Here is a 12957-nt window from a genome sequence, read left to right as displayed (position 1 = left end):
TCCAATTTCTAACATCACAAGTGGTGACAGTAGTTGTCATTAGATTAATTGCGTGGTTGAAAAGATACTTTTAAAGCGCCGTTTTTGCAAAAACAAAAATCAAGGTCACTGGAAAAAGTTTTTTCTCTACATCATCAAGACACTTTGCTACGAAAAAAAAAAAAAAAAAAAAAGACACTTTGCTACGGACACCACAAGTTTAATAGGAATGTCTACCCATCACACTTGGGAAACGGGACATGATGACTAATCTCTGGAAATACATAAGCATTCAGCTCACAGGGTCCAGGAGGGACTGAACACGCGGTTCTCTGGCCAAAGTCGGCAACACTGTTTTCTGTATCTGTGTCTTCAAATTTTTAATTTGTTAGTTCAACAAAATACCCCAGTGATCCAGAGACACTCACCTGTCTGATAAATGGCCAAATATGATGCCTCCCACCAGCGTTCCAGTCATGAATAAGAATTTGGCCATTGATTTCAGTGACTGAGATTCACATACCAGGTCCCACTGGAAGAGAAGGAAACCAGCAAAGGAGCGCTGCTTAGCAGCTTACAGCCCCTCAGTGGAAACCTGATTGAAACAGCTTAAATGGCTTACAAGTTTCTTTATACCAGGCTCCCTTCTTCTTCTCTAACTTCCTTTTTAAATTTTTTAAATTTATTTTTATTTTTTGCATTAGCTGACTTTATCATTCAGGTATCAGCTTAAGTACAAATCTCAAGGAGGGGCACCTGGGTGGCTCAGTTTTTGAGCATCTGCCTTTGGCTCAGGGAGTGATCCCGCAGTCCTGGGATCAAATCCCACATCAGGATCCCCACAGGGAGCCTGCTTCTCCCTCTGCCTATGTCTCTGCCTCTCTTGTTGTATCTCTCATGAATAAATAAAATCTTTAAAAAGCAAACAAATTCCTTTAGGAGGACTCATTTAAGCCTGTAGGCTATATTAATGGCTTGTTTTATTTCATATGAAGTGATTCTCAACCTTGGCCACAGAATGCAATCATTTGAGAAACTTTAAACATTTACCGCAGATCTCCTATGGCTGCTCAGGGAGCACAGTCTGTGCTTGGAAGTTTTGATCAATATCCCAGATGTTTCTAATTTGCAAGTGTAACATTTTTAATGCATTATGTAAGTCACCTGCTTAAAATTTGGTCTTCTAAGAATAAAAGCCATGTAATTGCAAGGTCACAAGTACCTTTTAGTTCATTAGACTCATTAAATATGTAGATTAGTGGTATTTAATAAAGACATAACAAATGTTTGCTTAAATAATGAAGAATGAACACCTATATAGTGATTAAAGGCTTGAAGCAAGCTCATTATTTGTACTGCCTCTAAACACCCAGACTGTGCTCACAAGAGGTAAACGGAAGCTCTTACCTTAGTCACGATGGTGGAGGGAAAGGAGCTTTGGTCATACACCCAGCCATCCACACAGGGCTCTATGTCCCGCTCACTCATGTTGAAGAAGGTCCCATTCAGGGGAAGGAGCTGCCACTGGGGATGGATGAAGCGACGACATTTCTCTGGCCTCAAGTTTGAGTCCAGTGGGATGGAGATTCTCAGGAGGGCATCTTGGCTGAGAATCCCAGTGCCGTTAGCAGAGACAGTGTCATTGTCGAGGACGTGGACCCAGCAACGGTGACCAGGGCTAGCTGCAGTGAAGTTCTCTAATAGAATATGAGGGTACACTACGAGGTTGGAGATACAAAGGAAAACCATCTGAAGGATCTGGAATCTTCCCAGGGCTCCAACTTGATCCAGGAGGTCCTGAAAGGCCATCAAGGCTGAACAAGTGATCCCTGGTGGAAAGCAAAATGATTTTATTTAGAAAAGTTCAAAGGGAGAAAGGTCTCCATTCACTATGTCACTCCAAGTGTGTGTTGATCCTAACCCCACCTTTGCCTCAATGGGTCCCACCTCAGCTCTGCAGCAGGGTTACGGAAGCTGTTTCTCCAAATTGTTTGAGGATCAGGTGAGTATTCGTTTACTTTAAAGTCACAGAGGAGTATTTTGCTGAGATGCTTCCAGCAGTTGACAACCAGCACTATTTAAAGGTGTACTTTGTGAAAATTCTTATCGTCAGCAGTGCCCTGCAGTGGCACTGGACTTTGATCCCCACATCTGTAAATAAAATAAAATAAACCCACTACATGGAACACAGTTCTTTGCAAATTGTGTTGCTTGTAAGACTCAAAAGTGAACTGTTTTTGATTTTCCTGTGAAAAGTACAGAAGGTTAGTGCTAGGCTTGTTTAGTATTGATTTTTTTTTTAAGATTTTATTTATTTATTCATGAGAGACACAGAGGCAGAGACATAGGGAGAGGTAGAAGCAGGCTCCCTGAGGGGAGCCTTATGCGAGACTCCACCTGAGCCAAAGGCAGACGCTCAACCACTGAGCCACCCAGGGGTCCTTAGTACTGAATTTTAGTTAAAAGAGTTAATGCAAATAACCCTGAGTAAACTAAAGCGAGTGAAATATGGTGTAATCCTTCCCTTGTGGAAAGTGACATTCTGCTCCACTTCAAATCAAACTGTGAATTCACACTAAAAATAAGTAACTTGAAATGCAGGCAGAGTAGGTAGTGACAAAGGGCAGAGGCTAAGCCAGTGATAAGCTCCTTAAGAGATTTACTTTCATAGGTTTATTGATTCCTTCAGACAACGTTGGTAAGAGCCTTTTCCATGCTAGGAATACAGCAATGGATAAGACCAAATCTTTCAGGGTCTTATCCTTCAGTGGGTGACAAATGAACATAAATAATGACACTCTGACATAAAACATATACATGACAAATGCACAATGTGCTAAAGAAGAATGGATGAGAAAATGTGGAAACAACCATGCTTATTTACCCAAGTAAGTTGAAAACTTATGTCCACTTAAAACCCTGCCCACAGATGTGCATAGCAGCTTTCTTCATCACGGCCAAAATCTGGTCGCAATGGACATTCCATGGGTGAATGGATAAATAAACTGTGATCCATCCAGACAAGGGGATATTGCCATAAAAAAAGAAAACAAGGGGAAATAATGAGCTATCAAGAGAGGAAAAGACATGGATGAGCCATACACGTAAATTATTAAATCAAAAAAGCCAATCTGAAAAGGCTACTATTGTATTCCTTAAAGGCCTTTACACTGTCTTGGAAATTCCCTAGTGTGTTTTCTTTCTGCTCTTCCTATAACATAACCCCTCTTGCCCCAGCTTCTTGTTCGAACATTCTGTTTTGCTGCCATTTCAAACCTACCATTGAGGTTGGTGACACTTCCATTGAGCACTGCAGCAATTTTATGTTCCAGGTCACGTATTCTCTCTATTGACAGATGCTCTTTGACAAGTCATTATTCCCATTCCTTTCTTTCATTCTCAAACGTATTTTGTGAACATATGTAAATAGCTGCTTTGGAGTAATTTTTCTGCTAAGTCTAATATCTGGGAAAACTCAGAAACCATAATGATTACCTAATTTTAGAACATTTTCATCATCTCCCCCAAAAAACAGCTCTATTAACTATTAACATGCAATCCTGATTACCTGGACCCGAACTCTGGCAACCAATGACACCATTTCTGCCTGGAGGCATGTGTCTCTTTTGGAAAGAAATCAATCTTCTTAGGGCCTTTCCATGGATTTTGATGTGGTCTTTGTCCTTAATTTGGGAAGATGCTCAGCCACCGTTACTGCCAAGTTTCTGCTGGTCCTTTCCTTCATTCTTCTCTCTTGGCATTCCCGTTACGGTAATACTATACTGTTTGCTGCTGTCTCACAGTTACCGGCTATTCTATTACATTTTAAAATTCTATTTTCACTTTGCATTTAATTTTATTAACCAGCCTTCAAGTTACGGATTCTTTACTTCGCCGTGCCCAGGCTGCTGTTGAGCTCATCAAAGACATTCATCAGTTCCATTACAGAGTTTCTAATTTCCAGCATTGGCATTCTATTGCTTCTTAAAGTTTCCCGCTCTCTGCAGATAGCATCTGTCGATTCCAGCATATTGCCTGCTTTTTTCATTAGAGCCCTTAGCATGTTAATCTCAGTTATTTTAAATTCCTGGTCTTAAAATTCTAAAATCGATGCCCTCTCTGTGTCTGTTTCTGAGGTTCACTCTGTCTTTGATGCATCAGATAGTCAGATTGAGGCAAATAGGCTTTTAGTGTGAGATTTAATGTCTATCTGGCTAGATGATGGGCTGTAGTAATGTTTTCTGTATCTGTATGTGCCAGAGGCTTCAATATCCTGTAGCATAGTTGGTTTTGTTTAGCTTTGTCTTTCTCTCTTAATGCCTTTGGGTATTCTTATATGGAATCTCCTAGAAACCCCTTATATGGAATCTGTGTCTCCCTGGTAATCTGCTGTTTATTGTCCCAGAGCCCTGCTGATGTGATGGCTGGATATCAGGCAAGGAGAACATTACATACTATTATGAATACATTTCCTTATTTCTTTTTCCTTGTTGGGGGCAGGGGGAGTCCCTATGCTGTGATCTTCAGATGAGTTTCATTGTTGTTGTTGTTTTTTCTTTTTCTCTCCTTTTATATGAGATTGAAAGGCTAGAGGGGCTGAAGCTGGTTGATTGCCTTTTTCCACATCAGATAAAGCTTTGTAACCTAGTTTCTCTTCAGGACCCCCTTCTTTACAGAGAGTAGAGCCAAGAGCAGTTACTCTGGATATATTTCAAAATGTTTGTTTTGTTTCTCTTCCTCTTGAAAAAAAGGCATTTTATTTTGATCTGCACAAGGAGAACTTGGTGGGGCCCCATTAATGTGTGGGAGCTTCACAGTCCCAGAGCTTTTAAATCCCAAACTAGTCTACACTGACACTGTGGTAGTTTTTCAATTGGGGTTTAAATGCTCCTGCCAGCTCTACACAGGGTGCTTCTGCTCCTGATAAGCTGTGATTCTATATAACTTTCTGTCTCTCCAGTTTGGGGGGATGGTGGGTGCTCTTTGACCTCAGTTCTCTTATGGATCTAGGAATAGTTGTTTTCATTTATGTAGTTTTTTTCTGATACAAATGGCATCTTTCATAGCCTTTTTTCTTTCATAGCTTTTAATGTCAGAGCAGAAACCTGAAGTCTTTTCCTTTAATTTTGCTAGACTGAGTTCCAGAAGCATAAACAAACAAACAAAAAACAGCCCATGTGAAATTCAAAGTTGACGACTACAACGTATTTTGTTCAACAATACAAACAGTAGATTTGGCAATTTTTGCAGTTTACTTAAAGTAAATGCAATTGTTTGCTCAGTGGCATTGAAATAAATCCGACCCTAATGGCCCGACTTAGACCAAATGTTTCCACTAGATTTTTAGAGATGATTAACAGCATTTGAAGTCAAATAATCCCTAAATTTGTAATATTAGATTATTCATTATTACCTCTAAGAATACCTCCTACAACATAAACTCCTAAACGCTTGTAATAGTATTCATGTGAAAGTAGTCCTCTGTTCAGAAGTAATCCAGCTTCTGTACCATGTAAGTATATAATTAAAGTCATTTTGATAGATGACTGAGAAAAAAATCTTAGTGCATTAAAAATTGATGTATAACTTTAGTTAGTAAGATTTAAATGCTTGCTTTTAGAAAATTAGCCAGAATACATAACATCCTGTGCAAAGAAAACTAGAAAAATTCTGGATGGTCATGATAGATCGCGCCACATAGAATGAAATTGTGTTATTTATTCAAAGTTACTTTCTACTTTATTCATTCCTTTGACAACATTGATTTATGAACCGAAGATTAGATTCTGCCCAGCTGCATTCATGAAATGAACAAGATTTCATGGTCAGAACAGTGGCACCAGTTTTCCTTAATGGTAAGAGCACTCAAATGTCAGCAACAGCTATACTTTTGAAAGGGTAATAATTTGTTGAAAAAATATTTTAGTTGTAATTATTTTCTTCCTTACTCACTATCCACCAGTTCTAATTGCAAAATAGTTATTTTATAGCTGGAAGTTTATTTTATTTACTTTTTGCTTATTTATTTATTTTACAGCTAGATGTTTGCTCTTTTTAAGGCAAGCTTGACTCTTCACTCTGTGAAGAGTGACTCTAAGTCACTCTGTGACTCGGTTACAGAACAAGCCATTGCAACCCCACATTGACCAATGATTGGACATAGGCGGTGTCCCTGGGGTGTAATGTTGAACAGTATACCTTCCTTTGACCAAGGGCAACCCCAAGAGATAAATCCTGCCATGAGTACCATCTGTCAAAACTCCCAGCAGTTCGGGGTATCTAGGTGGTATACCGTAACTACCAGCACTGCCCAACTCTTGTGCTGAGTCAACGTGCATGATATATGTAATAAATTCAATCACCACAGAATAACTCCTTCAGGGAAAACTTGCAAGAGGAAATTAGTCTGTAAACTACGGATGCCACCATTGCAGCTAATCTCAGGTCTATGAGTGTTATTCATTCTCTCTCATTCTCTCTCTCCCTCTGCTATAACATATTCTAGGTACCCCTTACAGTTCTGGTCTAAGACTCACACCAGGAGGAGTGCCTTAATGTTTGAGAGGTCAGATCTTCTCTTTTCAGGTGCTGGCAAGTTCCCATGTCCCTTTACCATCAAAGTTGGGCAAGGAAGTACCATGAGATACCCCAGTGGGACTACTTTGGAGGAAAAGAATATGTAGGTATACTAGAAAGATCAGCTGTACCTCCTGCTGATGCTGAGGGTTTGTTAATCCAGTCCAGTTGATGACTCTTTTCCTTGAGTCCTGGCCTCCTAGTCCAGGAAACTGACATGACAGAGGGATAGGCATAACTTAATATATGATGCTCTTCCTGTGTTTCCTGGTGGAAATGTCTCCATTTCTCAGGACTTCAATGTTCATATACCTACCCTGATTTGCAGGGACTAAGGGAACAAAACCCCAATTGGAGTACTAGGAATTTGGTAAACTTGTTCCATTTTGTTCCCAGAACTGTTTATTCTACCTATGAGAAATAAAAAACCATAAAGTGGTCATTGATTTAGGGTATGTAATTCAATTTGGAAATAATTTCCAGTTTTTGCATAGTATCATCTCCTAGCTGGGTCCTTGGTGCACTTTATTTATTTATTTATTTTTTATTGGAGTTACATTTGCCAACATATAGTATAACACCTAGTGCTCATCCTGTCAAGTGCCCCCCTTAGTGCTCATCATGTGGAGAAAGAGGAACCCTCTTGCACTGTTGTTGGGAATGTGAACTGGTACAGCCACTATGGAAAACTGTGTGGAGGTTCCTCAAAGAGTTAAAAATAGAGCTACCTATGACCCAGCAATTGCACTACTGGGGATTTACCCCAAAGATACAGATGCAGCGAAAAGCTGAGACACTTGCACCCCAATGTTTATAGCAGCAATGTCCACAATAGCCAGACTTGGTGCACTTTAAATTGAACAAAGCTATCCCATTGCTCTGTGGTACTGACAGTTTCTGTGTGGTAGACTGTGAATTTGAACCAGGGGATCTGGTTGTCATGAACCCACTGCCATGCCTTTTTTTCACACTACATGTCTTCTTTGGCTCAATGAAGTGTCATAACACTTCATAAGTTAATGTTGGTGAGTCAAGTGTTTCTCTGTGTCTTTAAACAGTTATTCTAGCTGAGTCATAAAGGCAAGAAAGAAAAAAAAGCAAGAAAGAGAAATATTTAGCCAGAGTATGGGTTGATTCCAGTCAAGATGAATCACTGCCCTTTGATCTTGAAAGAGATCTAATGGGGATCCCTGGGTGGCTCAGTGGTTTAGAGCCTGTCTTCAGCCCAGAGCATGATTCTGGAGTCCTGGGATCAAGTCCTGCATCAGGCTCCTTTTATGGAGCCTGCTTCTGCCTGTGTCTCTGCCTCTTGCTCTCTCTGTGTCTCAAATAAATAAATAAAATCTTTTTAAAAAATTAAAGAGATCTAATATGACCAATTTGGTATCCATATTCTAATTGGTCTTCTTGAGAAATGGCATCATGTTGTTGATTCAGCATTGACAAGTCATTGACTCAGCATTTGGACACTCGGCAGTGGCAGTAGCTAATTTGGACTTAGCGGGAGCCCATGTTGTTGGGTTCATGCATAGCTTCTATCCTTACTGTTCTTTGTACTCAGTATTGGTACAGATTTTGGTACTGTAATATGGAGTTCTACCTCTGGGTAACAAATACCTAAAAGTATAGAAGTAAGTGGCCTTAAAAGTTGGTAATGGGTAGAGGCTAGAAGGGTTTTGAAATGCACACTAGAAAATGCCTAGATTGCCTAGAAGAGACTGTTGGTAGAAATATGTGTGTTAAACACAATTCTTTTGAGAGCTAAGGCAGAAAGAAAACTTTAGAAAAAGTTTTTATGATCTTTAAGAAGGCATACACCATCATGAATAGAGTATTGGTAGGCATGTGTCCATTAAAGATGCTTCTGGTGAGGTTTCAGATGGACAGAACATGTTAATAGAAATTGGAGGAGAAAAAAACTTATTATAAAATAACAATGAATTTGATTGCATTGTGTTCTTACGTTTTGTGAAAAGTAGAACTAGTAAGTGATGAACTTGAATTATTTAACTGAGGAGGTTTCTAAGCAAAGTGTTAAAGGTGTGACCTGGATTCTCCTTGCTTCTTACAGTAAGATGGAAGAGGACAGTGATACATAGAAGAAGCAGTAAGTAAACAGTAACCAAAACTTGAATATTTGGAAAACTCTTAGCATAAGCATATTGCACAAAATGAGAAAGAATGTTTTCTTTTTTAACAATTGTTTTTATTTAAGTTCAGTTTGCCAACATATAGTATAACACCCAGTGCTCATCCGAGAAAGGATGTTCTGGAGAGAACATCAGGAGTGTGACTGGGCTGTCACTTGCTAAAGTGATTTCAGATGTGACTCCTAAAATCAATCACCATCATTGCAGATGTCAGGGGAAAGATGTGGTTAACAAGGAAAGATATGGGTAGGACAGGTTGTCTAATGGCTTGGACTCCTGTAAATTGCTTGGGAAGCCAACACATTTTTACAGAATTTTATGCTAGCAGAAACACTGCCAGCCTGGTTTGAAGATGCAATAAAGATGGAGGAAAGAAAGAATGCTGCTGGACTTCTGGGATTCTACAGGATTGGTCAATGAAACTATCTGGCTATGAATGTGCATTATCCTTAAAGAGAAGGGAGGAATACCCTGAACTCTGTTCAGAGATTGTTGGTGGATGTGTCTTCTGCTTGCTAATGCCCACAGAGAGTGAAATCCCCAGTAGGGAATAGACTTTGGGTATATTTCACAACTCCAAGCACGGCCAACTCTTAGGTAAGTTAACCATGATCTTCTCAAGGTCCTGTTGCATTAGATCATGGCTGGGACATGTGAGTAGCAACCCATGTCCAAGTTTGGGTTGCAGTATAAAGGTGCCAGGCAGTGTTCTTAGAAAGAGGAAAGGAAGACCTCTCTTCTCTGACTGCATGTGTTGGTGGGCTGCACCAGGACTCCAAGTCCTGACCAGTACAGTAGGATCACCCTGGCTAGGGAAGGCATGGCTCCTCACAAAGGAAGTGCAGCCTGGTCTGCAGTTCCTGTTGCTGTATACCTTCCTGCTGTCACACCTTAGTCCCCATCCCAGCCCTTTGGGATATCATGGGTCCCACCCCCCAGAGCATTGTGGTACAAGATCTAATGGTCCAAACCATGAATTGCTTGAACACCTGGTGCTTATACCTAAAACACTCAAGGAAGTTGGTATGCTCCCCACTAAATGTAAACCGCCCACCTCACTGCAAAGGCTCAAAACCAACGGAAAACACTAGATGAGGCCCAACTCTTTCTCCATAAGATTGGTATGGTCCAATGGGTTTCTCTTTTTTTTTTTTAACACAACAACCCAGATGATCTGGATTTTATATCTAATGCTGAAAAGTCCCCAAACCGACCCCAAATCCAGAAAGTTCTTCTTATAGGGACCTGCCCCTGCCCACAATTACAAATCTAGACTCCTTTACTTCTCCTATACTATTCAGGAGTCCTGGAGGGAATATACATGGTGATCTGCCATGAAGGAGATACTCACACAGACTCCCAGATTTTACAGTGCCTCAGCAGCCCACAACCCCAAAGCCAACCCTTGGGTTCTGGGCCTTGAAACACTCCTTGTAGAATACCGTTCCCACTTCCTGGTCCCAGAGCCCCATGCTAACCCCATTGGAGACAAAACTTATGATTCTAAACAGCAGAGCACCTTATACTGGCAGCTCTGACAATTGGGGTTTCTAAAGACCTTATATCTAGATGGTTCTGGTGCAAATTCCACCCCCTAAAACAGCAATTATCTCACTATAGAGCCCAATTTCAATGGCCTAAGGTCTCAAGGTCCCCTCTGCCTCAAATAACTTCTCCCACTGCAGCTTAGCAATCCTCAGAGCATTATCCTACAGCCTCCCCAGAGCTTGTCCCACCTCCTAGGGACAAACATCCACTTACAACTCTGGTGGTCCTATTAGGCATAGGAGCTCAAGTCATGATAATTCCAGATAACTCTCCTCTATTCCCCAAGGGAACCTCACACAGTCTACAAAACATGGCAGGTAAAACTGCAAAGGGAATAAATACTAATCTGGATGTGTCTATTGGCACCATATTTCTAAAACAGTTGTCAGTGGTGGTTCCTCTAGCTCTCTTTTTTTCTGTGAGAAGTACAAAGGCCCTTACTCAGTGACATGTCTGGGAACAAATCCAAATTCCTGGCTTTTCTCTTAGAGGAAGTTGACAAATGAGAACCCGCTCAGTTGTCTCCTCTAGTAAAAATGCTAAATACACCAAAATACTGGCTGAAGCAAAGTACAGAAAGCCTTTGACCCTTCATTAGAGATATGCTTGACCCTGGGGTCATTAGGCCTACCATCTCACCCTTTAAGAGCCCTGGATACTGTTAAACCCCACCACTAATGAATGGAGACTGACATTTGATTATCTAAACTTAAATGCATAGGCTCCTGCCATTAAGGCCCCATTCCCAGTATCATAAAGATAATAGATGGTATGGAAAGGCTCAGAGCCTCTCTCTGCTGCCCTAGCTATAGCCACTGTGCTTTATTGGGTCCCAATTACCAAAGACTCAAAATCTTAATTTGCTTTTGAGGCCACCCAATATATCTTTCCTCAGCTGCCCATGGGGGTCTGAATAGCTCCCCATTGCCCATAGCCCCTGCAGACAAGATCCAAATCCACATAAACTAACCCACTGCCACCTTCTACATTATATAGATGGCATTCTACCACAGAGGCATTCTGAGAAAGCGGTGCAGGAAGACTGACATTTGGTAACACAACATTTACAGCAGAGAGGATGTCCCATTGCCCTACGTAAACTCCAAGGACTGGCCGCCTCTGTCAGGTTTCTGGGCCTAGTGTTGTCAGCTGAGGGCCATGGAGTCACTCTCTCTGGATCACATCAACCCCTCACCATCAAAACTCATTGCTACACTTCAGCAGGCACAACACATGTGAGGTCTCTTCACCTTTGGGGGGCAACACATTCTACCCATATCCATTCTACTTAGGCCTATTTATGCTGTTGCAAGCAAATCAGCCTCTTTCCACTGGGGAGAACCTTAATAAGCTGCCGTACAGCAGGCCCCACCATTAGTCCCTCTGGGTTTAGACACTGGAGTTGAATTACTGGCAACACCTGATGATGCCTTGTGGAGTCGCTGGTCTAACTGTGGCTTTACCTGGTTGCCCGTGGGTTCTGCCCTAGACAGTAGCCTGGTAAGCACCACTTGAGCAGCAAATCTTGGCAGCCTGCTGGGCCCTTTTAAAGAAGCATTACTGTGCTCAGTGCTTCACACACAAGTCCTAGCCTACTTTGGGTCAGAGATTCACCTAGCGGAGGCTTGGCACAAACACTAAGGCCCCCACTGGTAAAAAGGAAATGGTATCTTCAGGAAAGGGCTAAACCTTATGTCAAGGGCCTTTCCAAATTACAGGAGGATGTGGCTTCCCCCCCATGTTGAGCCCCTTGCCCATTGACACTGAGGTAGAGCTAGCACCATCCCCACTGCCCACCCATCTAGCAGGCTGGGGATCCCACTGGAACCAACTGTCTGAAGTGGAAAGGGAATTGGTGTTTTTTGCTGGTAGCAACAACATCCTTATATGCAAGGCAGCCCATTGGAAGACTGCAGCATACCCTCCTAGGGTATACATCCCCTAGGGGCATACATCCAGTCAGGAAGGCTCTCCTGACTTAGTCCACCTAGCAGAATCAGTAGCAGTATGCTTGGCTCTACATAGACCACAAAATGAGATTCCCAAGAACCCTCATTTTTACTGACTTCTGGGCAGTAGCCAATGGTCTCATAGTCTGGCCTAGACAATGGCAAAAGGATAATTTCATGATTTGGGGAAAGCCTATCTGGGGTGCCTCCATTTGGAGAGAAATAGCCAACTCACCCATGCAGATTATGGTCATTGGTGTCTGCACATACACACACCAACAGACAGCAGAAACATAACTACATTGCAGATCCTTACCCAAAAGACATGCCTGTTTCAGAACCTCACATGAACGACCTCCCAGAGTACCAGACATGGCCCCAGACAAAACTATTCCTACAGAGATAGCATACCCATTAGTGGAGTGAGCCCATATCATATCAGGCCACTGGGGAGTGACAGCCCTCACTGACTGGGTATAAAGTATGGCCTGTATGGAGCCCTCACCAGGTCCAGCCAAAGTGTAGATAATTACCTCCTCTGCTCCCAAACAAAATCCTGAGAGTCGTCCAGGTGGAAACTTGGACCCCAGGGTGACAGACTCTGCTAAGAATGGCAAATTTGTTTTATTGGGCCACTGCTGTCCTCTGCTGGAGCTCTTAGGTATGTACTCACCATCACTGATACCTTAGCTGGACTCCTGCCTGGCAGCTCTCTCTCCAGACACGCAGCCTCCCATCATGTAATCTCCTTCTTA

At 41.8% G+C, this 12957-nt stretch overlaps 1 protein-coding gene across 4 annotated transcripts in view; it reads right to left on the bottom strand.

The window, feature by feature from the left end:
• LOC140612322 (organic anion transporter 7-like) overlaps nt 1-2053 on the bottom strand; it is a 41723-nt gene extending 39670 nt beyond the window's left edge. The window contains exons 1-3 of one of the 4 annotated variants that reach the window (XM_072789578.1): nt 1927-2053; nt 1387-1808; nt 408-511 (exon numbers count right to left, since the gene is read on the bottom strand). In XM_072789578.1, the coding sequence (XP_072645679.1) occupies nt 408-511; nt 1387-1788 (506 nt within the window). In that variant the 5' untranslated portion in view covers nt 1789-1808; nt 1927-2053. Of the gene's footprint in view, nt 1-407; nt 512-1386 lie in introns of all 4 variants that reach the window. The other 3 variants (XM_072789576.1, XM_072789579.1, XM_072789577.1) reach the window with 3 other exon arrangements.
• Between the last annotated feature and the right edge of the window lie 10904 nt (nt 2054-12957).

The sequence above is a fragment of the Canis lupus genome, chromosome 21, assembly GCF_048164855.1.
Source record: "Canis lupus baileyi chromosome 21, mCanLup2.hap1, whole genome shotgun sequence".
NCBI classification, from domain to species: domain Eukaryota; kingdom Metazoa; phylum Chordata; class Mammalia; order Carnivora; family Canidae; genus Canis; species Canis lupus.
This window is presented reverse-complemented; position numbering and strand designations above follow the sequence as displayed.